A 25663-nucleotide genomic window follows, 5' to 3' on the forward strand; every position below is an offset into this window, starting at 1 on the left:
CAGCTAACAGCTGAGTTACTGTTGCTAATGTAAAGATAAATGGCATCAAGTGTGTGTCTGAATACAAACGCTGTAACGCCAGTGTTGTACACTTGTCTGTTATTTAGATAACCGTTATGCTGTTGGTGTTATGGCGTGCGCGATATCCGCCTTTCCCCTCATTGAAATTATTATGAGTGTGCACCTCTGCAAACCAGGGTGATCAGATGAGAATGGGTAAATTAGAAGCATCTTACAGCAACGGGGCTACGAGCCAGCTGAGTTTCTGTCGCTAATGTAAAGGTAGATGGCATCAAGTGTGTGTGTGAATACAAACGCTGTAACGCGAGTGTTGTACACTTCTTTGTTATTTGGATAACCGTTCTGCTGTTGGTGTTATAGCTCATGATATCCGCCTTTCTCCACATTGAAATGACTGAGTGTGCACCTCTGCAAACCAGGGTGATCAGATGAAAATGCCTAAATTCGAGGCATCTTACAGCAACGGGGGCTACGAGCCATTGCGATACATCCGTTGTAAACATTAGCGCATGTTGCCGTCCCTCTCCTCCTCATTAGCATTTAAAGCTACAGTCACAGAAACAGCGCGTTTTGAGGAAAGCTCATTGAGGGACTGAGTGGCTGTAACTATGCACCAAGGCTGAATTTCGGGAAAGATACTTCAGATACAGTAATATGGGACCATTAAGGCCTATATAAAAGCATCCCAAAACAGCATTTCATGTATCCTCTAACAAATGGAAATAAATTGAAAATAAATTAGACATAACAAGTGAAAATATTTTTTACACATTTATAAACAACTAGCCTAATTTTAGAGACTGTTCTAAGCTACACCATCGACAAAGATCATTGTAGCAGTGTAGAGTAAATGTTTTGCCGTGTATGGTTCATTTCTAAATTGATCGAGAAGAGGAACGAAATTTCCGGTGGCTCTACAAGGCGCTCCAGAAAGTTCTACACGCTGGCACTATTTAAAACCAGCTTTCTTGCCTGGAGACAGACAGAAACAGAGCCGACGTAGGAGCAAACATCAGGATTCAGTGCAAGGTAACTAAATTATGCAAATATTAAGATCCTTGGGCAGGAGGTATACTTAACTAGCACTAGTGAGATATCAAGCATTCATTTTTATGTTAGTAACCTAGATGTTGCTGCCGAGTCGATGTAATAAGCTAGTCTGCTAAGTAGGCTACTTCCTTAGGCTACATAGGGCTTATTCGTTCACAACGGTCTGTATTTTGGCTGACAGTTAACTTTTTTGTATTTTAATGTAAACTGTTGAATGTGTCCTAACAGTCTTTTCTTGTCAGGTTGAAAATATTCCGTCGTAAAGATGGTTCATGAGACAGGCTATTATGACCTTTTATGTGTGAGTTCCAATGCCAGCCCGGACGAAATCAAAAAAGCATATCGAAAACTCGCGTTAAAATACCACCCAGACAAGAACCCCAATGAAGGAGAAAAGGTGTGTGGATCATTTTTGGTGTCCGTGTCTATTTTAAACTTCGTGCCTTCTAGACATGACAGCAACGGAATGTGCGGAACTTTCTGGAATGACATCGGAGTCAGAGCCTCTAGTCTTAGATAATGTAATTACATTATAGTTCAGCATGTCAGCCTACAGTCACATACGATATAGCATCTCTTAAACTATATTCGTGTTTGTACAGTTACACATTTAAAATGCAACGTTAAACGCTTGACTAGCCATGCCTGAAATATAAATCCAGCTAGTTAAATCCATGTATATTACACAACCTTAAATAAGTTGTTTGTGTGCTCAATTGCATAGCCTACCATTGCCCAATATCTACTTTTTTATTTACTCAACTTTTTTGGTTAAAACATTTCTTTGTCTCTTGTTCTGCACAGTTCAAATTGATATCACAGGCATATGAAGTTTTATCCAATCCAAAGAAAAGGGATCTGTATGACCAAGGTGGAGAACAAGCTATCAAAGAGGGTGGAATGGGAGGGCAGTTCTCTTCACCTACAGACATTTTCAACATGTTTTTTGGAGGTGGAGGCAGGATGCAAAGAGAGGAGAGGAGAGGTTAGGAAAATGCAACATCAAAAAAAGTATATTTTGAATCAAGTTATTGATGAAAGACAAAATCATTAGCTGAAAAAGTATTTGCTTTGATTTAGGTAAGAATGTTATTCATCAGCTCAGTATTACATTGGAAGAGATGTACAATGGAGCAACAAGGAAACTTGGTCTTCAAAAGAACATGATCTGTGCAAAATGTGATGGTAAGTATAATTTGAATCATGTTTCCATGAAACCTTTCCTTCTTTCAAATACATCACTGCACCGCCAAGGATGATTCACATTCCCATTGTTTATTCCACATAGGCTATGGAGGGAAGAAGGGAATGCTTGAGAAGTGTTCAAGTTGCAAGGGTAGAGGAGTGCAGATCAAGGTGCAGCAGATTGGACCAGGCATGATCCAGCAAATCCAGAGTATGTGTCCTGACTGCCAGGGTCGGGGGGAAAAGTTCAACTCAAAGGACCGCTGTAAGAACTGCAATGGGAACAAAGTGGAGCGCAAGAAGAAAATTCTTGAAGTTCACATTGACAAAGGTTAGGTTTCCCCCTTTAGCCAATTACAGGTTAACTTGTGACACTGAAGCCATTGCTTCTTCTTTTCCATCTATCTTAAGTGATAAGCCATTGCACAGTACTCACTGAATAAAGGAGAATGCCACAGGAAAATATGTGGTTTAATATACATATATTATACCACAAGCTGTCTCTCTAGAGACAGTCAGCTTAATCAGTGTGGACACCCATGTTTACAGGTATGAAGGATGGCCAGAAAATAACATTCCATGGTGAAGGTGACCAAGAACCTGGATTGGAACCTGGTGATGTCATCATTGTGCTAGATCAGAAGGAACATGAGATTTTCCAGAGACAAGACGATAACCTGATCATGAAAATGGATATCAAACTAGTTGAAGCTCTCTGTGGGTTCAAGAAGACCATTTGCACCTTGGATAACAGAATGCTCATAATTACTTTGCCACCAGGTATCACAGTTGTAGTTCTGGTAACCTGTATAAATTAGGGTACATTGTCAAATGTGCCTTATGTGGAATGTAAGAATTAATTATTAAATATCCACAGGTCAAGTTGTGAGGCATAAAGACGTCAAAGTTGTTCAGAATGAAGGCATGCCCATTTACAGGGACCCTTATGACAAAGGACAACTAATCGTTCAGTTTGAGGTGAGCCTATACTTGTGTAAGGTATTGGCTATTCAGATGGCCATCTCATCATTGTGATTTTCTCTTAGGTGGAATTCCCACAGAAACACTGGCTTCCAGAGCACCTCTTGCCTCAACTGGAAAGGCTGCTTCCTCCCAGGAACGAAGTTATGCTTACTGATGACATGGAAGAAGTAGATCTCTGTGAAATGGACTATCAGTCCCAGCAGAGGAGCTATTCCAGAGAAGCCCATGACGAGGATGAGGATGAAGATGGTCCCAGAAGGGGTGTACAGTGTCAGACACAGTGATGTCCCAGCAGAGGAGCTATTCAAGAGAAGCCTATGACGAGGATGGTCCCAGAAGGGGTGTACAGTGTCAGACACAGTGAATGTAACCATTAATCAATATAATGCGATTTGCATGACACTCACCAGTCAGAATCCAAATATCCTGTACATGGTTTGACCCAAGCTTTACGTTAGAGGTTCCTGTCCTTGCGTTTTGCAGAAGTGATTTGTCTAGCAAAATTGTTAACAAGCCATCCATTGTTGTTTTCTTGTTACTTCTGTGTATTGAAAAATAGTTTTTGTTGTTCTTTAGTCAATCTGATTATGAGAGAAGGACATTGCTCTTTCATTCTGATTCATTTCTAGAGGTGCTGTATGCTTTCCATGAAGGCACTTCTCAAGACAGACATGCACAATCAAGTCTTTACTGTGTATTTATGTTTTCTCACATCCAATGTGTCAAAGGCCTTAACTTTTTTCCTTTGCACATGAAATGTCAATAAGTCAACATCTCAGTTTCATACTGTAAATCTTCTGAAATTGTCTAATTTCAATGTATTCTTCCATATGATCAATTAAAAAACTTAACTCAGTTGAGGCACAGATTTCACAAAGGGAAAGTCATTAACACCAAACTGAGTGAGTCTTGATGCTTACAACAAGGCAGATATAGAAAGGATACTGCCATGGCTCAGTTAAATGAAGACAATTACATTTCAGTTATCACTCATTGAAATCAATGAAAAATCAACGCATTGGTCAGTTGTATGTCAGCATGACCATTTCCTTCCACATTAACTTCCATGCTGCTTTCTTCTAAATGAGCAACCTGAGAATCAAAAGCAAAAAATAGTTACTGGGCAACACAGTGACCAAAGTGAATACAGTACCAGACATGGGTAGGGGGGGGGGAATCTTCAGTGTCCCACTCAAAATGTGTTTACCTGAGTGTGTTGATACAGATGCCATTTTCTGTTAACCTACCCTCAGTCAGTCGGGCCTTGCTCCCTGTTGACTGGCACAAGACTGTAGAGCATCCCATACAAAGCACCACTGTCTGGGCATGGCTGAACACAGTAGTGATCTTGTAGCAGCCTTAATGACAAAAACATAATTTGTTTAAATATAAGTATAAGATCGATATCCGTGCATAAAAATACTGAATGGACGAAAATCTTTCCAGTTCCACAACACGACACAAAAAAAATGTCTGACTCACAAACAACAGTATAGCCTACCTGGGTACTTTACATCCATTAAGTTAGAGTTTGGCAACTGGACAAGCCGCTTTTTCTTATGCTGCCTTCTCTCTTGGTCAAGAGAAGGATGGAGAAGGTCTTTGGCCAACTGGAATGAAATTATGACAAAGATGCATGCCATTGGAAAATAAATGATTCAAAAGACTAAAATCACATTTGGCAGAATGACAGCTCAATATGTTTCACCTGTCCATGTAGGTAAGACCAATGTGTCTGAGTAGGAAATATCCTGGCCATGAACAAGCTTTATTAGCTATTTGCTAAAACTGTCTGCAAACTGCCCTGCTTGTCTAGTAAATGGCTGCTCTGGTAAATCTAGACTAGATATATATACATGTGGGCTTTGTTGGACAGCATTTTGCTTTAGTTTTGCATGTAGGCCACTTGTTGATCGTACACGTGCACTTGAAAATTGTAGGATAGTCCAATCCATAAAATAGCCTATTGCCTTAGTCTACGTACGTAGTATAGGTCCTAGGCTACTTTCAGAAATAAATAGCCTACTGGCTACCACTGGTGGAAATCCTAAATTAAATCTGGCAAAATCCTCCTAGCGGTTAGGCCTATGTTATTTTTTGTTAAAGGAGGATGGACAATAGTGTTTGTAAATAGGCTACAGATGCATTCAACACGTGCACTCCAAACCTTCCAAAAACGTAAGGCAATTTAGGCTACAGTTTGTATACAGACGGTTTTCGGTCTGCGCAAATTGCAACATAAAATCGTTGCCTATGCATGATTTTCAGAAATTGTAGAAAATATTAAACATTGTCTACAACTACATGGACCAGTCTGCAACTGATGTCTACAACACTGCCTAACTCATCCCCAGACAGCTGGTGAAGTGATGCGGATTGCTAGATATACGCGTTAGATTCTAAGTAGTTATACATTATCGTTAACTATTACGCACCAGAGTGTTAATGGCGAAAACATACGATTGCCTGTTCAAGCTCTCGCTAATTGGAGATAGTGGAGTAGGCAAGACATGTCTTCTAGTCAGATTCAGTGAAGACGCTTTCAATACCACCTTCATATCAACAATAGGTGAGTAGGTTACCAGGTGTTGTATCACCCGATGCATGACTCTCTGGATTGGCACCCCCTCGCGGGAGCGCGCGCGATTCAAAGAGTGAAAGATTTCGTCTTGATATTGCATCCAAAAGAAGGGGAGACAGAAGTCTCACATTATACCGTCTTTGTTGTTGAATTCAAGAGAAGGATGTCTGTTATCTGTGTAAATATCAGATGCTATTTTCAACACAAAATCCTTAAAATTCGTCATTCAAACGGTATACGCGAACCAACATTCTTGCTCCACGACATCGCATTCTGAGGAAATATACCCCAGTATGATCATGATTATTGCTACACAAAATGTATTTTGTGTTGCAGGTTCAAAGTATTTCACATGGCATAGCTCTTCATACTAATGTATAGGTTCAAAGGCATGCGATTTTAATGCAGTTAGCCTGTGCGTAGGCTGGGTTACTCAGACAGGTCGAAAACAACAGCCTTCTGATGCAGAATAGGCTGTCCTGAAAAGGGACCAAAGGTTCACATGCCTAGCCTACAGAAGACAAGTACTAAAAACAATGTATCAACCATGTATCAACATCAAAAGAACCATCAAATCCTTTTTTAAGATAGGAAATATTATTCTTATTGTTTGAGTCAATGAAATAAATGAAAAAATAAAACATAATAATCCCTCACCTACCATGGACTATTCTGTTTTCAGACCTGTCCACCCTATACATACACATGTATTGGTATTCAATTGATGCTATTAAATGTACATAATGCTGGCGTAGAAGGATAGAAACGTATGCGGGGGGAGAACATTTCATGGCAGGTTTTCCATTAGATGTAAGTGCAATGAACCCCCTGTTAACCCTGACTAGGACAGTGTGACATGCCTGAAACTTACTGTGGTTAATCAAACTAGTGCCCTCAGTGTACTGTAAGAATTATTTGATGCTGGGATATACAGAACAGACAATAGAGAGGGGGGGGAGGTGCATTTTACAACAGGCTTAATGCACCCCCTGCTAACCCTGACTAGGAAAGTGTCACAGGCCTGAAACTTACTGTGCTTACTCATGCTAGTGCCCTCAGTTTACAGTAAGAATCATTTGATGCTGGGATATACAGAACAGACAATAGAGGGGGGGGTGCATCTCACGACAGGCTTGTTTCATTCCTTCTTGTCACGAAATGCACCCCCCGCTAACCCTGACTAGGAAAGTGTCACATGCCTGAAACTTACTGTGCTTACTCATACTAGTGCCCTCAGTGTACAGTAAGAATCATTTGATGCTGGGATATACAGAACAGACAATAGAGGGGGGGGTGCATCTCACGACAGGCTTGTTTCATTCCTTCTTGTCACGAAATGCACCCCCCGCTAACCCTGACTAGGAAAGTGTCACATGCCTGAAACTTACTGTGCTTACTCATACTAGTGCCCTCAGTGTACAGTAAGAATCATTTGATGCTGGGATATACAGAACAGACAATAGAGGGGGGGGGTGCATCTCACGACAGGCTTGTTTCATTCCTTCTTGTCACGAAATGCACCCCCCGCTAACCCTGACTAGGAAAGTGTCACATGCCTGAAACTTACTGTGCTTACTCATACTAGTGCCCTCAGTGTACAGTAAGAATCATTTGATGCTGGGATATACAGAACAGACAATAGAGGGGGGGGGTGCATCTCACGACAGGCTTGTTTCATTCCTTCTTGTCACGAAATGCACCCCCCGCTAACCCTGACTAGGAAAGTGTTACATGCCTGAAACTTACTGTGCTTATTCATACTAGTGCCGTCAGTGTACAGTAAGAATCATTTGATGCTGGGATATACAGAACTGCCTTGACATAAAGAAGTACTTTGTGAAGATGTACCTCAATAAACATTAGTAACAAAGAAAATAACACAAAAGGAGTCACGTATTTATCATACACTAGATTGTATTGGTTATGCATATAACTACAACAGGACAGTGGTTGTCCTGTCAGCTCATTTGTACTGTTTCCCAAGATCAAAATACCTACCAGCAGGTAATATGGGACTGCAACAGCATTGCAAATAATAAAAGGTTTATATTATTTAATTGTAATCAAAATCTTTAATTTTATAGTGTCTATTATTCACAGAGTGTGTGCATTGCACAAGATGGGGCTAGTATGAGTAAGCACAGTAAGTTTCAGGCATGTAACACTTTCCTAGTCAGGGTTAGCTGAGGGTGCATTAAGCCTGTCGTGAGATGCACCCCCCCTCTATTGTCTGTTTTGTATATCCCCGCATCAAATGATTCTTACTGTACACTGAGGGCACTAGCATGAGTAAGCACAGTAAGTTTCAGGCCTGTGACACTTTCCTAGTCAGGGTTAGCGGGGGGTGCATTTCGTGACAAGAAGGAATACAACAAGCCTGTCGTGAGATGCACCCCCCCTCTATTGTCTGTTCTGTATATCCCCGCATCAAATGATTCTTACTGTACACTGAGGGCACTAGCATGAGTAAGCACAGTAAGTTTCAGGCCTGTGACACTTTCCTAGTCAGGGTTAGCGGGGGATGCATTCCGTGACAAGAAGGAATACAACAAGCCTGTCGTGAGATGCACCCCCCCTCTATTGTCTGTTCTGTATATCCCCGCATCAAATGATTCTTACTGTACACTGAGGGCACTAGCATGAATAAGCACAGTAAGTTTCAGGCCTGTGACACTTTCCTAGTCAGGGTTAGCGGGGGGTGCATTTCGTGACAAGAAGGAATACAACAAGCCTGTCGTGAGATGCACCCCCCCTCTATTGTCTGTTCTGTATATCCCAGCATCAAATGATTCTTACTGTACACTGAGGGCACTAGCATGAGTAAGCACAGTAAGTTTCAGGCCTGTGACACTTTCCTAGTCAGGGTTAGCGGGGGGTGCATTTCGTGACAAGAAGGAATACAACAAGCCTGTCGTGAGATGCACCCCCCCTCTATTGTCTGTTCTGTATATCCCAGCATCAAATGATTCTTACTGTACACTGAGGGCACTAGCATGAGTAAGCACAGTAAGTTTCAGGCCTGTGACACTTTCCTAGTCAGGGTTAGCAGGGGGTGCATTAAGCCTGTTGTAAAATGCACCTCCCCCCCCCTCTCTATTGTCTGTTCTGTATATCCCAGCATCAAATAATTCTTACAGTACACTGAGGGCACTAGTTTGATTAACCACAGTAAGTTTCAGGCATGTCACACTGTCCTAGTCAGGGTTAACAGGGGGTTCATTGCACTTACATCTAATGGAAAACCTGCCATGAAATGTTCTCCCCCCGCATACGTTTCTATCCTTCTACGCCAGCATTATGTACATTTAATAGCATCAATTAAATACCAATACATGTGTATGTATAGGGTGGACAGGTCTGAAAACAGAATAGTCCATGGTAGGTGAGGGATTATTATGTTTTATTTTTTCATTTATTTCATTGACTCAAACAATAAGAATAATATTTCCTATCTTAAAAAAGGATTTGATGGTTCTTTTGATGTTGATACATAGTTGATACATTGTTTTTAGTACTTGTCTTTTGTAGGCTAGGCATGTGAACCTTTTGTCCCTTTTCAGGACAGCTGATAGCCTATTCTGGATCAGAAGGTTGTTGTTTTCGACCTGTATGAGTAACCCACCCTACGCACAAGCTAACTGCATTAAAATCGCATGCCTTTGAACCTATACATTAGTATGAAGAGCTATACCATGTGATATACTTTGAACCTGCTACACAAAATACATTTTGTGTAGCAATAATCATGATCATACTGGGGTATATTTCCTCAGAATGCGATGCCGTGGAGCAAGAATGTTGGTTCGCGTTCGTTACTATACCGTTTGAATGACGAATTTTAAGGATTTTGTGTTGAAAATAGCATCTGATATTTACACAGATAACAGACATCCTTCTCCTGAATTCAACAACAAAGACGGTTTAATGTGAGACTTCTGTCTCCCCTTCTTTTGGATGCGATATCAATACGAAATCCTTCACTCTTTGAATCGCGCGCGCTCCCGCGAGGGGGTGCCAATCCAGAGAGTCATGCATCGGGTGATACAACACCTGTTCTCACTGGGCCGGTGTTACGTCCCAACTGGTTCCCAATTTAACTGGTTCCCCAGCTGCTTTCCCATCAGTCTGCCTCTATCACCAGATTCGTCACAAATTACCACCACGCGTGCAGTGGTGTTCATTAAATTTGCAGTGAGATTCATTTAATTTGGAATAAAATGGGACGTTCTTGTTGCGTGATCAGCTGCAATAGAAGATCTCATGACAGCAAAGGTCACATACTTAACATTGGGGATAGGTTTTTTTCCTTTCCCACATCGAAGAAAGTACAGGGACAGCATGTAGAAGACATAACAAAGAGGCGTCGTATCGCCTGGGTTGCAGCGGTCCGGCGCAAAAACATCACCTTTGCCAACATATCGCGTTCTATGTATGTCTGCGGTCGACATTTTCTCAAAGGTAAGATATTTAACTAATGTTGACAAATGTGAAATATCTAACGTTACATCCACGTGTCGTTTTGGACGAATTAGGATATGTGGCACAGGAGATAAATCAAAACAATGCATGGTTGATTATGTTCAAGTCTTTTATTATGTCATGCAATCGTCTTATAAAGGGCTGTAACATATATGTACTCTTACTTTACTATAATTTCTAATTAATATTAACACTTCTGGTCCCATATAATGAAATTAAAAACCGTTTTCATGTTATTGCAGGTCTACCAGCATATGAGATGATGGAGACTGACTCAAACTGGGCACCCTCCGTCCATCTGGGTCACACAGATATTACTCTCACCAACCCAGCACGCTGTGGAAGGCGAAGGCCAAGGGAGCAAAGACAACACACTGAGCCAACTGAAGGAGGTGGAGAGCAGAACACGAGGAGGAGACACAAGAGGCTGAAGGAGGCAGTGAGCAAAACACTGAGGAGGAGACACTAGAGGCTGAAGGAGGTGGAGAGCAAAACACTGAGGAGGAGACACAAACAGAACGTAACTTCTGTGTGCACAGATGTGCAGAAGTAAACCGCCTGTTACAAGAAAACAGACAACTGTGTCAAGAACTTGATGAGTACAGGATGTCTAATTGTCTTTTGGAGACAATGATGACAAAGTAAAGTACTACACAGGGCTGCCAAACTTGGGAACCTTTATGACCTTGCAACATTTTTTGCTTCCTCTCATGCCAGACCAAAAGAAGAATGGTTCTCAGTCCGTTTAAAATAGTTATTTTAAACTTCATGCGCCTCAGACTGGATCTGCTTGCACAACATCTGGCCCATCTCTTTCGTGTTTCCCCAAAGACAGTACACAGTACATTTAATGATATTGTGTCATTTCTGTATGCAAACTTTAGCCATTCCATTGCATGGCCAGACAGAGACACTTTGCACAAAAGTATGCCTCACCAGTTTGTGGAGTCTTTTGGACACAGAGTAGCAGTGATCCTTGACTGTTTTGAGATTTTCACAGAGAAACCATCGAATCTGAAAGCCCATGCTCAAATGTTTTCCAGCTACAAGCACAATCACGCTATGAAGTATTTGATAGGTATTACACCCAAGGGATCTATTTGTTTCATATCAAAAGGTTGGGGTGGCCGTTCAAGTGACAAACACATTACAGAAAACAGTGGTTTTCTCCCCAAAATTTTGCCGGGGGCTGATCTTGGCTGATACAGGTTTTGATATAAAGGAAAGTGTTGGCATGTTGTGTGCAGAGGTCAAACTCCCATCCTTTACAAAGGGTTACTGTCAGCTAGCTGCAAGAGATGTGGAGGAGACAAGAAATATCGCTCACCTAAGAATCCATGTTGAAAGAGTGATCGGAAATGTTTGTCAAAAGTATAACATTTTAACAGGAACCATATCCATCAGCATGGTCTTTCCATGTGAAGGTGAGGATATCATATTTTTAGATAAGATTGTTACTGTCTGTTGCGCGCTGACAAACCAATACACTGTAGTGTAGAACAGAGATAGCGTAGTGTAGAGAGAGCTCCATAAACTGAACAAAATGTACATGTGTTATGATGTGAAAGTGAAATTCAATTTTAATTTATGCTACTTTGTTTCTACTCCTTTCAACTATTGTAAGAATTAATATTGTGATGATGCTTTATCCTGCTGGACCAGCCTTGCGTAAACAATAAAGCATGTATGAAAAGAAAATCAGAAATGTGTGGTTTATGGTTTTCTTGTGATTTACTTTGACAGCTAAATTAAGTATGGAAACAAACAAGTTTTTATACTTAAGGTTTATTAAAAGTCATATTTTGACAATATCAATAGTGCAAGAAGTCGTATTGACAATAACAATAGTGCAAGATGTCATATTGACAATAACAATAGTGCAAGAAGTCATATTGACAATAACAATAGTGTAAACTGACAATAAAAATAGTGCAAAGCACCTTAACAGAACATATTAAATTGTACAAGTACATGTTAGTGCAATGTATATATTTGTGCATGTACTGACATTGAAGTGCAGACAGATTAAAACTAAACAGTTGAAGCACCCATAGTATTTTTTTTCTACCTACTATGGGAGGAAGCACCTTTGGCTTACGTGGAACAATGAGAACAGAACCAAATGTCTTCTTTAGAAGGTGCATGTTGTAGCCCCACACAAGTTAGATGAAACCACTCAGTTGTGCAGTTTTGGTTGTCACAGGCTACCATGTCGCCCTTGCTTTCTGGTCCATGGCAAATGCACCACAACTTCTCAGCCCTTCTGGCCCTGCCCTTCTTTGGTTTAGTTTTAGAGATCTGTAGGTCAGTTCCTCCTGGAACTGAAATCTGTTTAAGTGGCATCTTCGTGAAGTAGCCGCTTACAAGTTCAGGGAGACATACAAACTAAAAAAAATGCTGTGCCTTTTTAAGAACAGCATTCCAGAGCTGTGGGTCAGGTGCAACACGCAACACAGCACAGTCTTTTAAAATCCACAAAATAAAATCACAGTACTCTGCATCAGCCACAATCATTTGTGTTTGTACTTGCTTGTAGTATGGACTTCCCTTCTTTAGCTGAAGCTCACCACCCACAACTTCCAGTCTTTGTCACCGCTGCTGCATGCTTCCTCCACAGTGGTGTTACGGTACTTGTATGGGCACTTTATCTCGATGCAGCCTCTTCCACAGCAGGTACACTGCACTAATCCATCTGGTGATGCTCCAACTTGAGGAAACTCAGGGTTTAAGATGAAGCCACAGTCACTAATTTGCATGTCACAGTGATGTTTCATGGTTTGCAGTTTATACTGTGTTCTCCCATCCTCCTCATGTTCTCTTCCCCATGCAGTAGCAGGACACTGGTTTGTAGCACCACTGTTGGGGTAACAAACTGCTTTCACTGTAGACAGTGCAGGGTTGTCCATGAGCCTGCTCAGGTGTAATATTGACCTTACTTGCCAAGGTTTTGCAGTACTAGCGCAAGACAGACAGTTCACTGCCATCCAATTTTTTGTCACATATACTGCGAAGTGAACCTGGTGCTGAGAACGGCTTTACTGGGTCTGCAAAAGCATCACAATAACCAGGCAAAGTTGAGAGAATCGCAGAGAGAAAAAAGTTGAGAGAAAGCAGGTATGCTCGATACATCACCATCCATAAGACTATTAAGAGCTTATTTTTTGCTTTTGGAGAGGTGAAGTCGATTCTGTGTCCTGCCTCGGCACTCACTTTTTGTGATGTTACTTGGTATCATCCAGTATGCAGGTTGACCAGTCACTGTTGTTGTCTCTCTGCATCTGATGACTGCTTCCAACTTAAAAATCAAAGCTGCAACATGTGTGCATGTTTCAGCAACTCCTGCCATACATGTTCAGTGTCCAGAAGATATGGCGCCTGATGAGCTGATGATGGCCCAGGGCTTGAGTGGGGTGTCATTTAGGCATTGTGAGTGCAAGACCTGTAGACAACACAGAGGCAGATGGAAGACAATAATTAACAACTTACTAACTAAACAAACCATCCTCAATCAGATACTGATGATACACAGTTAACATGACATAATCATCATCAGGCCCGGCCCAAACCTTTATGGGGCCTTAAGAAGAATTTATTTAGGGGCCCCCCTGTGACGCAAATATTATTGATTATTTTTAATGCTTGATTATCCTCACACTATTAATTGAATGCACTAATTAGCAATGTTATTAGTTATGTTGCTTACATGATAACATTGATTTATTTCAACCTTATACAGTTTTTAATTTACATAACAGAAGCAAACCCAGATTGGTCATGTGATGATTTGAACTATAAGTATTCAAAGTCTTACAGTACTAAGTGGTGTACCTAATGTGGTATACTGAAAAGCAGCTAAATAAACCAGACAATGCATCTATTGTACACCAGTTAACCACTTTAATATCTTATGGTTTAAACTAGCAATGTGCAAAAGTGCAAAACATTCAACTCCAAATAACTTTAAGATACAGTATTTTCTTATTTCTTACAAAACGGATATTAAATTAAATACCTACAATATATACTGATCTGGGATTGTTGAAAACGTACCTGCTGTATCATCAACTGTAGCACTGGCACTTCTGGGCAGGAAGCGTTGGTTGTGGCCCAGATCCAAAATATTTCAACAGTGTTCCAAGGGAAGATTCATATTAGTACATAGTAGACGGATCAGAATATTCATTTAACAACATAAATGATAATTGATGTTAATCATTTTAATTGAGGCACAATTATATTGAAATATTATAACAATGATCCCAAAAGGGTAGGATCTATGCAAGCTACTCTAGGCTAGCTTTGTTAGCGAGCTTAACTGTCAACTACCATCTTACGTTAGCTCTCAACGTAGCCTAGTTAGCAAACCTACCTTATCCACCTTATTCTCAGGGGTCTACTGTAGAAATGATTATGGGTGAAACTTCCGGTGAGTAGCTGAAGTTGCTGTTTGCTATACGTTAGTCTGTTAGTCCCAGCCAGCCGTCAACAGTGATTCTTTCTAAAGTAATTTCAACTGTAATATAACTAAAACTGGTTTGTTTTTAAACACATGTTGTAATTTATATTGTTATTATTATTGTTATAAAATGTCATTGCGGAGCTCTGGTAGGCTACCTGTTGCGCTGTTCGCGGCTTTACTACAAAAACAACATATTTCGCTAAATCTGTGGCTTCAACGACAGTGTGTAGAACACACCCACAACAAAAAGGGATTGTTCTTGTGACAAACGGTACAGTTTCCATCGCCTGCCAACAGATGAGGACTACAAAAGAATGTAGCTGAAAAACCTAGCCTTGAAGAGACCACCCAAAACACTATCGTACCCATTTCATTTTGTGGACAAAAAGCCGACAGAGGAAATCCGCATTCTACTTTGTGTTTGGGCTACGAAAGACCTGCACAGATTTAATTGCAGTACTGCCAGTAAAGGTGGGATGCAAGTGTTAATATAGGAATTGTTGTTGGTTAGTAGTGCCCTGGTCCAGCAACACATGAGCACCCAGCCATTTTTATTTCACCTGACGATGAAACTAAAACCCAGGACCTATGATGTGGGACTTTGAGGCTCTGACTAGGCTCTTTCTGCACAACAAGGTTGTGTCCCACCTCCTTTATTAAAACGCGACCAACTTTATTAAAATGTGGACAACTTTATTGCTGTGGAGCTACAGTACTGATAAGACTCAGAGCTTTTCAGGTTATTGATCGATTCACCGTCCGTAGCAACAGAGTTAATAAGTAAGTAGCTAAATATGCTAGTGTACGTTAAGGCCACCTTTTCAGGTCGTCCTCCCATCCCTCGATAGTAGAAGGCAGAGGTATGATCAAATTGTCCCGTTTCAGGTGTAACATGCTGTGTTCCCACATGTTTTATTTCGCATCAGAATTAGCTTTTCGCAATGACTGTTTATGAGCGTTACCATGACAATCGCCGGCTCCGGAAGTCGCGCCCATAATCAAGGAAATGGATCATGGGAGCGAGGAATAAGGTGGATAGCAAAGTTCAATGGCAATCAACATTTATTTTGAAATGTTTTTAGCTAGTATGCATTCGCCTAGGTAAATCCACCTAGGTGAATGCATACTAGCAAAGGAAATGCCCATTTTAACGGGGGGGGATCTAGCTTTTATTGTTATATTTTGTTAGCTAGCTAGTCTAAGTGTTACACTAAAATGATAGCTAGCTAGCTCTAGGTAACGTTGAAGGCTTGTTTAACGCATGTATCTCTAGACAGTAAATGTTAATGGTAAAAACGAATTAATCGTTCAAAACATACCTTGATCTTGCTGTTTTTTCACTTCCTCTGTTTTCTTTTCTCTGCACCAGAGGAATATGTATTTTTTTGTGCTTTTTGCTGTGACAGATTGCGATTGCCGACTAATCTTTTCTGTTCTTGAACAATCGACCTTGTTGTTGCTGTATGAGTACAAAGGCAGGCCCCCAAGATAATTTATTAAAACAGTAGTAGTAGGCAATTATCTTCCTTGCCAGCCGGTAAACATCATATTCAGTTTATTGCAAATTTGTATAATTATCATTAACATAATATAATTAAAAAATTAAGCTGTAACTTAAAGTGCTCTTGGGGGCCCCCTGGTGGTCATGGGGGCCCCAAGCAGCCACTTAGTTCGATTATGCCTCGATTGGGCCGGCCCTGATCATCATCATCATTACAGCAAGTCTTACCTTAGCCGTTACTACTGTGTTGTCGCTGTCCTTTGGTCGGAATGTGTGGGTCGTAATCCTGTACCCAGCCATTGCTGAAATGTCCGTGTGCTTCAAGGGATTTATAGTTTTTAAATTGTTCACTGGTATACGCGCTTATACCATAAACAAGATAGTTCACTATATCCAGGTATAAGGATATAGGTAGCAATGCGGGGTCAGCACTCCAACTTACTGCAGTCAGCTTGTATGGATCTGTGTCTTGAATCGATGCAAATTTCTTCGACATAACGGTCCCTGGCATTTTTGTCGAGTTTGTCGCAGTAGGGGCTTTTCTCCTTTTTTTGTGCTTCTCCATTTTTACCTACCTTTTTACCAAAGCATTCAAGTAATTTTATCTCAAAAGGGTTTTACTACTTATTTTAGTTATATTATTGTTCTTATAGATTTGCTATTTTAATTATTACTTTTGTCACTTGTATTATTGTTTTTATTGATTTTATGTAAAGAACCTTGAGCTACAATTCTTGTATGAAATGTGCTATATAAATAAAGTCTTATTTACTTACAACAGCATTGGTAATTTGATTATAATAGATGTGGAGGTTCAACAAGTACTTTGGAGATGACAGAGAATTTAAATTGTGATCTGAGAAATATAGGCACCAAAACCACTGAAAAGAACTGTCATCACCAGCTGCATCCATCTATCTACAATTCCAGGAATCTGTGGTGTGCCACCAATTTTATCACGGCACTATGCACTATCTATAGTTCAAGGAATCTGTATTTGAGTATTTCACTGACATCTTCATCACCGACTGCATCACGGGCACTGTGCACTAGCATACAAACATGGGTGATAAAAGTTTCAGGTTAACTCCTATACTTTTGTAGGCCACCCGACTTTCTGCACATCCTGCTTTTACAGCATATGTGTCGTTAGATAAGAACAATTAGGCAAATAAGCACATGAGTGATACAACTGTGTTTAATGTGCATTCATGCATTATTGTGCATTCACACATTATTCCAAAATGTAGATCAGCCCAGTGTTTGGGATGCAGCGTCAAAGGCACATTTCATTTCAGCCAACAGTCCAGACTGTGGAAACTAAATGTCCACTCCATGTGCCTTGATAACCGACGTAACTAATGCTGCGTTCCATTTGTCATCAAAAGTCTTGACCATATACCTATTTATAAAACAATTGGGTCCTTTCGATTTATTTAGTTGTTTCTGATTGGACGAGAGACGTTCCATGAGTTGAAATATCCTAGAACAGGGGTGCCCAACCAGTCGATCGCGGTCTACCAGTCGATTGCAGGCCGACTTGCAGTCGATCGCGAGAAATGTTGTGTCACTCGTTGTGTGTAGCCTATTTCTACTGTTGTGTAAAATACATTAAAACTTCCAACTTAAAACAGCTTAAATAGGCACAATGAATTGCCGATCGTGTGAAGCAGCAGTGTATAGATTTGTAGCCTGCAATGAAAAATCTTGCGTTATTTCTATCTGTGCATGGTTACTAGGTTGTAACTAAGGACTCGAAAGGGCGCAAAAGCTAAACTAGAGCAAGTGGATAGGCGCTACTACCATGGCAGAAGCTAAAAAATCTAAAACTTATCATTTTCATTCAGAGTGTGAGGAGGATTATTTTTTTGTGTATTCGAATGCAAAGTCCATATGTCTTATCTGCAATGCAAACGTGGCTTTACCAAAGAAAGGGAATTTGGAGAGGCATTTCAAGACGGTCCACAAGAGCTACGACACAAACTTCCCAGCTAAATCACCTCTGCGGGCCCGAAAAGTCTAGGAATTGAAAAGTCCGCTAGCAGCACAACAGTCCGTTTTTACCAGACCCAACACCAAAAGTAAGGCTGCAACCATAGCTTCGTATCGTGTCAGTCGCATTCTTGCGAAAGGAAAGAAATCTTTCAAGGATTCAATTTCAAAGTGTCAGGAATGCAAACGTGGACCCAAAAGCAGACTCCAAAAGATGTGTGTTTCCTCCTTTTATTGGGAGCAGAAAATAACATACAAAAGTAGATCAAAAAGGCATGACTCTCACTCTGTGGCAGGTCAGAGAAAAACTAAGCACATAACTAAAAATCCAAGCCACTTAAAAAGCACAGAACAAACAAGGCACAGGTGAAACAATATTGTCAGAAATATTAATCTATCAAGCATTGCACAGTCAGTCGGTGAACACGTTTAAGAAAAAGCTTTATTGCTTGCGGCCGGCCCACAAGCAGACAAAAACATCACACGCCATTGTGCTACAAAGTTTGTCCGCTAGCATGTTGTGCTAGCTAGCTATTTAAGCAGAACCGCTCTTTACAGTCATTGGTTAAGACAAAGGCATGCAAATGTTCCATTGCTCTTCTTCATTGGCTCCTTGCATAGACCTGGCGCAGGCGTGTATGCGTGCGTGTTTGAGTGTGTGTGCCTTTTGACCCCTGTAAGCTTGACCACATGATTCACCCAACACAGATAAGGCCAGACATCTTTTATGGCCTCTCCAGTAAGAGAGAGTGGTCAGCCCAGGTCACCTTGTTTACATATGCCTCGTGTTCCCCAAAGTTCAGATTTGGGGGTAGGCCTCTCTCTACACACAAGGAATGCTTAACACAGAATCATTCTTATACAGGATACATGTGTTACATCTTCAATTTTCCCAACATATCCCTCCTGTTTATCCTGAATAAAATGTGTTATTCCAAAACCACGCCTACACAAAGTCAATAAAATACAAATCAAAATAATTCATAAAAATCAAAAATTTGTAATATTCAATAAGACTACACAGCATTATAGTCTAGTAGTGTGAATGCTTGGACATGACGGAAGCCCATGGTATTGGAATAAAACCCGTCATCACTCAGCAGAGTGGTCCTCTGACGTCTGTTGCATTCGCCGGCAGACCTGGATCTCAGATCTCCTTAACCACACAAAATCAAATAGAAACAAAGATTGCAACAAATAAATCAATAGATAAAATTATCAGGATATAAGAGCATGCCTACTTGTTGTCAACATGGTCATCTCTAAAACCATCGAACATTCAGTACCCTGTCAGTCAGGTTTTTCTAAGACAGGCCCTGATTGTGCTCTTCCTCTCCAGGTTAGGTGATAAGCATTTCTCTCCAGGTCAGGGAGTCATAAACCTCAGTTACCCAAACACTGTTTAACCCTTAAGTCACCCCAGATTTTGTCTCCAAATGTACTCCCCCTGTCAACCTTATCTCCATTTTATAGATGGCAAAAGCTTCTCCCCCTCCCCCGAAGGTGATCTCCTACAGAGCAGTCAGGACTTACGATCAACAGACATTTCTTTCCAGCCTGCTGCTAACTCTTTTACAACCTTTGCATGATAAGACACATCACTTTGGCACAAATCCTGAAATCTCATTACATGTTGTCAATTTCTGTTTCTTCTCAAATTAATATCAATTTTCTGTAGTAGAACCAAGTTTCTCAAAAACTAAACATGAAGCTTTAATGCAATTCCCAAGTAATACTTCATCAAGTCACATAAATGAAACAGCATTGTTATCACCTCTTCCGACAGTCTATAACTGTTCTCAAAACATTCAAACTTCTGCCCTGGAACATAACAAATCAACTGGAACATCTTTATGTAACTGGTAGAACGTATCGTGATAGGAGTGTTTGTACCTAAATTTCATTCCACAGGAAGGTTTCTAACCTATCTCAAGATTAAAACTTCACTTCTAAATCTATTTAACATTTGCATTGTTATCAATGAAACAGTTACATCTTTACTTCTTGTTTCTCAAAGTCCAATTTGCTGAAACGGATGCCATGATTGTGTGCATGATGATTGTGTAATCTTCTCATAGAAAATGTAGTGTAGTTGATCAAAACGGCAACCTCAACGCACTGTACTATAGGCACAGCGCAGAGTTTTCCTTAAATTTGACTTCAAACAAAATGCACGCTTGTCCAGGACTTAACGTGTCAAATCTGTCACCACAATCCAGTCTCCTTAGGTCAGGGACCTCTCACTGGATTGAGACAGCATCTCTCTCCTGTCTGCGAATTTCAGAAGAAGTAGACTACACAGTAATTAAAATTACATTCTCACAGAGGTCAGTTGAAAGCAACTGACTCGTCATCGGCCCATTCCTGAATCTTTACAACATTTCTTTAGCTGAATAAAGTTCATGCATATCTTGTTCTCACTCAAATCGGGTATGCTGATGTTTTTTCTTAGTTTTTCTTGAGTAGTTTGCAAATCCATATGCTGTAGACACTCTTTCGTTAGCACTCCCTCCTGTTGAGACATGATTAATCTCATAGCTCAATATTATAGCATAACAAAATAGATTCTTCAGTAACATAAGTTCCTCCTGTGAATTTACACAACACATAATTTTGGTGACACTTTTTGCATATCTCTCAAGACAGTCTCATCCCCATTATACCTTTTCTAATGTAAAGACAGACCTGTATGGCTGCCTCTTTTGCTGCCACATCTGCTTTAGCATTCCCAGAAAAATAAAATCAATGTCATCAGTATGAACTTTTAGTTGAGAAAACAAATTCTCCATAATCAATATCTTTCCTTGTAGATAGTTGATGAAACAAAAGTTCTGTACGTCTTCAGCACTGGAACTCAGCAGGGTTGATGCAAAGTGTTTTATTGGTTCTCAGGTAACAAAGATTGCCAATAGAACGTGAGCGTGAACCCGGGATCAGACTGAAGTTTTCTCCGTACAATTTAACTTATATAGTCTTTCTCCCCATTGTATGTTAATATGGTACGATATTTAGTTGGTTTCGCAGACATTAGGTAATCTTACAAAGCGGATCCTTTGTCTCAGGGGATTCAAAACAGGTACTTTCCTACGTAGACACTTCTTCCAATTAGGCACTTTCTGACCTTGAACAGCCAGCTGCATTAGGCTTCTGGGCGTAAGGCCACAAATATGTCTCATAAGTTACAGCTATGCATCCTGGTCCTTTATGAAGGCATACACATGCTCCTCTCTCCCACTCATCCTTTATTTAAACCTTATTTTTGGGCTTCATGTCTCCGACTATTGTTTAGGAATAACAATAATCAGCAAACAGCTTTGCATCTGGTTTCCTATAATATAGCATGTACTACAAAGGTGATTACAAGTTTAATTGAATCCATAATCATTAACCATATTCATAATTACAACAGTATGGTGTTTTTTTTTCCACAACATAGTCACTGAGGTTAAAACATTGCATCTTTTAACCATAGCGAACAGCAATGAGATGCTATTTCATTGATCAGTAAACATAAAACTATTGTTATACTGTTGAAGCACACATTATACCCGGTGTAATCTGTTTAATAAGCCGGAATAGCACTGTGCCTAGTTGAGGTCTAGCTTGGTGCATGCAAGACAGTTGGACTTCACTTTTTTTGCGAGTTTAAACATTATCCATTCCAACCACTAATTTTCTGTCAGTAAATCCAGTTCTTAATAATAGTTTGTTCTGCTTGTCTCGGCGGTGTTGTCTTTATCTGTCCTATTGTTTCCACTAGGGGCATCATACAGGAGCAATCACTTTTTCAAACCATAGTATAGGGAAGAATATTATTAATATTAGCAACAGTAAGCTAAATATGGTACCACAGATGTCACAATACTACGGATGAGGAAATGGGTCACCCATCTTTTCTACCTTTCCCTGCTTACTGTCTCCTATCTTTTTAACCTATTTAGTCTACACCCTATGTCTCTGTTGGCCGTTGGTTTCTTCACTGAGGTTGAGACGCGCCTTTCTTTAAGAGAATGACTCCCCTTTGTAGTCAGACTTGTGCCTCAAGACTGTGGTGAGTAACTAATCTGTCCCTGTATCAATGTCCCTTACTTTCTTACAATGTGACAAGCATCTCCAAAGTGTCCTCTACTATTTTGACTGCAGTGGGTGTGGTGAGCAGTACCTGTTATGGTCCCTCCCACCTGGGCTGGACCAGTTCTTTCTTTTAATAACTTTAATCAATACCCAACCTCCTGGTTTGACCATGCTTTGGTTTACTGCTTCACCTGGAACAGAATTTAGCAGAAGATATCTCTTTTCTAGTTAGCATTTGGTATAAAATCGGTTAACTTTTTGATCCACCTCTTCAGGAATTCGGACTAGTTCTAGTAAAACCAACACAAGTTCTTCAGAATTCTTATCTTTCCAAGTGATCATTACCCTATTTATCCATTGTTGAGCAAACATATACAACAAGACAATACCTCATCATTTGATATTCAACTCCTATTACTTATGTCTAGAAATCTGTTTCTTTGTTCCCTTTTAACCAAAATCAACTGTTAGTCTAATTTCTTTCACTCCCAAAACCTTTCTTTGTTTAAAACCTGTTAAGTTTAAGACCTATATCATTTTAGATTCTCTGTTTAACCAAATCACACCTCTTTTTGTCAAAGATATGATAAAAACCATTATCATCCCAAACCAGAATTTATTCTATATGTTTCTCAAATGAAAATATAAACCACATTATGTTCCCAATGTAGCTTTTAACAAAACATTTTCCCAACTATATTTTCCATAAAGGTCAGATAGGTAAAACTTCATAACCTGCTTTGGCTGCAGTCCAAAACAAGCTAATTAGCACAAACCATCATAAGCACAATTTATCAGACTTAATGAGTCTTCCCAAATTATTTCAGAACAAAGATTATAATAACCCTCCTTATGCACTAATATCATTCATTAATACAATCTCACCACAGACTAACTGTTTATCCCAACCAATGTGTCATGCTCTTGACAAAACATCAAAATAAAACTTAAAGCCAAACTACAATCAAAGTCAAAATGAAAGTATATTTTAGTTATTTTCTCTTTCTCATTTGTAACCAAATTGCATCCAATACCTTTATCAAAACTCTTAAAAACCCTACATTTGACTATTTTGACTTAAAATGTTTTCCCATATACCTAAAGTATATGCAATAGTTCCCTTTTCAGAACATCAAAGTGTTTAAACCAATCATCTCTTCACAACCACAAAACGTTCTCTTGTTTCATTTCATAACCTTCCATGATCCTCTTAAACCAATCTTTTATGTAACTTTCTAATTGCTTTTTTACTCAAATTTCCTTAAACCAAATAAAATATTTGTAAAAACACAGCTTCAAAATAACCCAACTGAAAAAGTGCCATCAATTGATTCCATGTCAATGGATATGTGTGGTGCACGTGGTTATTAAAACCAGATGTAGATAATAAAGTTACAATTCCAAATGAACTCAAATCCTTAAACAAAACACATTCCTTCGCCAAATAAAAACAACCTGCCTGTCTGAACACAAACTTCCCATAAGTTCCCATAACACACAAGGTTTCCATTATTGACTTAATTTCACCTTTGATTTCAAAATTAGCCTTCCACTAATTCTCTGAGCCACATTTTAACTTGCTCTAAACTATCGTTATCATAATGTTGTTTTATCAAATCAATGTTCGGACAGTTAACTGCTCCTAGACCTAAGTCACTCATGCCAGTATTTCGCTCCGTAATCACGTCAACCAAACAATGCCCTTAAGACAAAAGAAAATATATATTCTCCCTTTTTCTGTTTTAAACCTTTAAATTCACAATTTTACAAGAGTAACATAAGCCCGTAAAACAAAACCTTATTCTATAACTTCTCAAAAGTCTTATCAAAGCATGTAATACAGAATACTTCTTTGAATATTCTTACATTCACCAGCCATTGTGCCCTCGGCATGCGTAATGCACGGACAATTCTTCAAATCTCAATTTTGCAGACCAAAAACCCTAAATGAAAATATTTAATTTTAATATTTTATAGTTTGTATTCTGATTTAATGCTCTTGTTACTTTCTCAATTACTCTTAATTTTTCATAACTCAAATCTATCACTGTTTCCATCAGCGCCCGCTTCAAACTCGAATCAAACAAACAGCGCGCTCTGGAACAAAGCAAAAACTTTTTTTTCTTATTTTTTCTTTGAACAACACAGATGGTTGGCGTTTACCTTCTATTCACTTAATTTTGCTCTATAACTCTTCTGATTGTAGGTATTAAAACCAATTTATAAACCAGGGGTATAATTTCTGCATTCTTATTGAATACCTTCACACAGATATGCCGCTTCTAAATACAAGTTCTGGTCGGAAAGGTTTCAAAAACCTCCCTGTTTGGCAAGGAATTACAACAAATGTTGATCACGCATTTGTTAACCACCAAACTTCGAATTCATCCAACGAACACATCTTTCAGCATTAATACTCACATAATTATGCAGAATTACCCTCTGGGATTACCTTTCCTCTGAATTTCTGAAACTCATGTAAAATGTACTCAAACAACCAAAAACCTTGTTAGCAAATATTTCAAAATACTCATCACGTACCATATTTTAAAAGTCACCAAATTAATATCAAATTCGCCTATTTCTCTAAATTTGCGTCTTTTCAATCTCTAAATTCTCTGCGCATGCGTCATGCGGTTACTCATCCTTGATCTCATATGTCAAGCTGCAATTCCTTTCCTAGCCTGTACCCGCCGCCATCGCTGTTGAATCTGTAAGTTTGTTAGCTACAAATGTCGTTACCATAGTTGCACATTCAACCTCCTGGACTCTCCTTCGGTCTCAGGACAGAGAAAATGCACTTTCTCCACGTAGCCATTATCAATTAGCTTACAAAGTCACAGCCTGGATCTTTTCCTGTCAGATCCCAAAGCTATCCTAGCAATTTGTTAAAGACTTTGTTCAACAAACTGCGGACTGGCACATTTCGCTAGAATCATATCAGCCTTCTGATTTCTTTCTAGGGACAATTCTATCCTCTTACAACATGTAGGCCCAAAACAATTACACAAATGGTATACACACAATAAAACCGGTATTTCAACAACTATACAATTAGTCCTCAGCGACTAATGTAGTACTATCTTTTACGTGCGCACGGAGTCATTTAATCCTGTAGTCTTCTCACAACGACTGTGGACGGCCCATTTACCTCAACGGCTTTCTACAGAACATAGCAAAATAGGTTACTACGCTGTTCCCGGTACCCCAGGCGCCAGAAGAGTTACACAAATGTGACCCCTGTGATTAGTCTTCACTATCTCACAACTGGATCTGAATTAAGCAAATGTAGATGATATAATTGCACGTAATTTATCTTTGACTCAAAAATCGAGAG

At 39.7% G+C, this 25663-nt stretch overlaps 2 protein-coding genes and 1 pseudogene across 3 annotated transcripts; 2 read left to right on the forward strand and 1 right to left on the reverse strand.

Moving 5' to 3' along the window:
- The first annotated feature begins 893 nt into the window (after nucleotides 1-893).
- On the forward strand, nucleotides 894-4117 carry dnaja (DnaJ heat shock protein family (Hsp40) member A). Of its 2 annotated transcripts, none has more exons than XM_084671963.1 (8): nucleotides 894-1050; nucleotides 1314-1468; nucleotides 1876-2056; nucleotides 2152-2256; nucleotides 2360-2587; nucleotides 2806-3036; nucleotides 3134-3234; nucleotides 3303-4117. In XM_084671963.1, the coding sequence occupies exons 2-8, from the start codon at nucleotides 1337-1339 to the stop codon at nucleotides 3522-3524; spliced, it is 1200 nt and encodes a 399-aa protein (XP_084528089.1). In that variant the 5' UTR covers nucleotides 894-1050; nucleotides 1314-1336; the 3' UTR covers nucleotides 3525-4117. The 2 variants fall into 2 exon arrangements, with proteins under 2 accessions (XP_084528089.1, XP_084528090.1); XM_084671964.1 differs by having other exon boundaries at nucleotides 911-1050; nucleotides 1300-1468.
- A 92-nt stretch (nucleotides 4118-4209) lies between these two features.
- Nucleotides 4210-5035, reverse strand: LOC146258515 (small ribosomal subunit protein eS27-like). Its single transcript, XM_084671965.1, has 3 exons — nucleotides 4742-5035; nucleotides 4488-4598; nucleotides 4210-4332 (listed from the first exon to the last, which is right to left on the reverse strand). Exons 1-3 carry the CDS (start codon nucleotides 4881-4883, stop codon nucleotides 4298-4300), a joined length of 288 nt encoding a protein of 95 aa, XP_084528091.1. The 5' UTR covers nucleotides 4884-5035; the 3' UTR covers nucleotides 4210-4297.
- A 4815-nt stretch (nucleotides 5036-9850) lies between these two features.
- Nucleotides 9851-11798, forward strand: LOC146258516 (uncharacterized; annotated as a pseudogene).
- Nucleotides 11799-25663: the final 13865 nt, after the last annotated feature.

This window comes from Hypomesus nipponensis, chromosome 14, assembly GCF_054491055.1.
Source record: "Hypomesus nipponensis isolate SF chromosome 14, ASM5449105v1, whole genome shotgun sequence".
In the NCBI taxonomy this organism is placed as follows: domain Eukaryota; kingdom Metazoa; phylum Chordata; class Actinopteri; order Osmeriformes; family Osmeridae; genus Hypomesus; species Hypomesus nipponensis.

What these genes read in the sequence shown, in the direction of transcription:
- LOC146258515 (XM_084671965.1), bottom strand. Translation starts at nt 4,883, where the DNA reads ATGGCATGCATCTTTGTCATAATTTCATTCCAGTTGGCCAAAGACCTT. An exon ending in AATGGATGTAAAGTACCCAG is followed by an intron (nt 4,599 to 4,741) that starts GTAGGCTATACT and finishes TTTGTCATTAAG; the next exon opens with GCTGCTACAAGATCACTACT. An exon ending in CAAGGCCCGACTGACTGAGG is followed by an intron (nt 4,333 to 4,487) that starts GTAGGTTAACAG and finishes TTTGATTCTCAG; the next exon opens with GTTGCTCATTTAGAAGAAAG.
- dnaja (XM_084671963.1), top strand. Translation starts at nt 1,337, where the DNA reads ATGGTTCATGAGACAGGCTATTATGACCTTTTATGTGTGAGTTCCAAT. An exon ending in GCAAAGAGAGGAGAGGAGAG is followed by an intron (nt 2,057 to 2,151) that starts GTTAGGAAAATG and finishes GCTTTGATTTAG; the next exon opens with GTAAGAATGTTATTCATCAG. An exon ending in AACTAATCGTTCAGTTTGAG is followed by an intron (nt 3,235 to 3,302) that starts GTGAGCCTATAC and finishes ATTTTCTCTTAG; the next exon opens with GTGGAATTCCCACAGAAACA.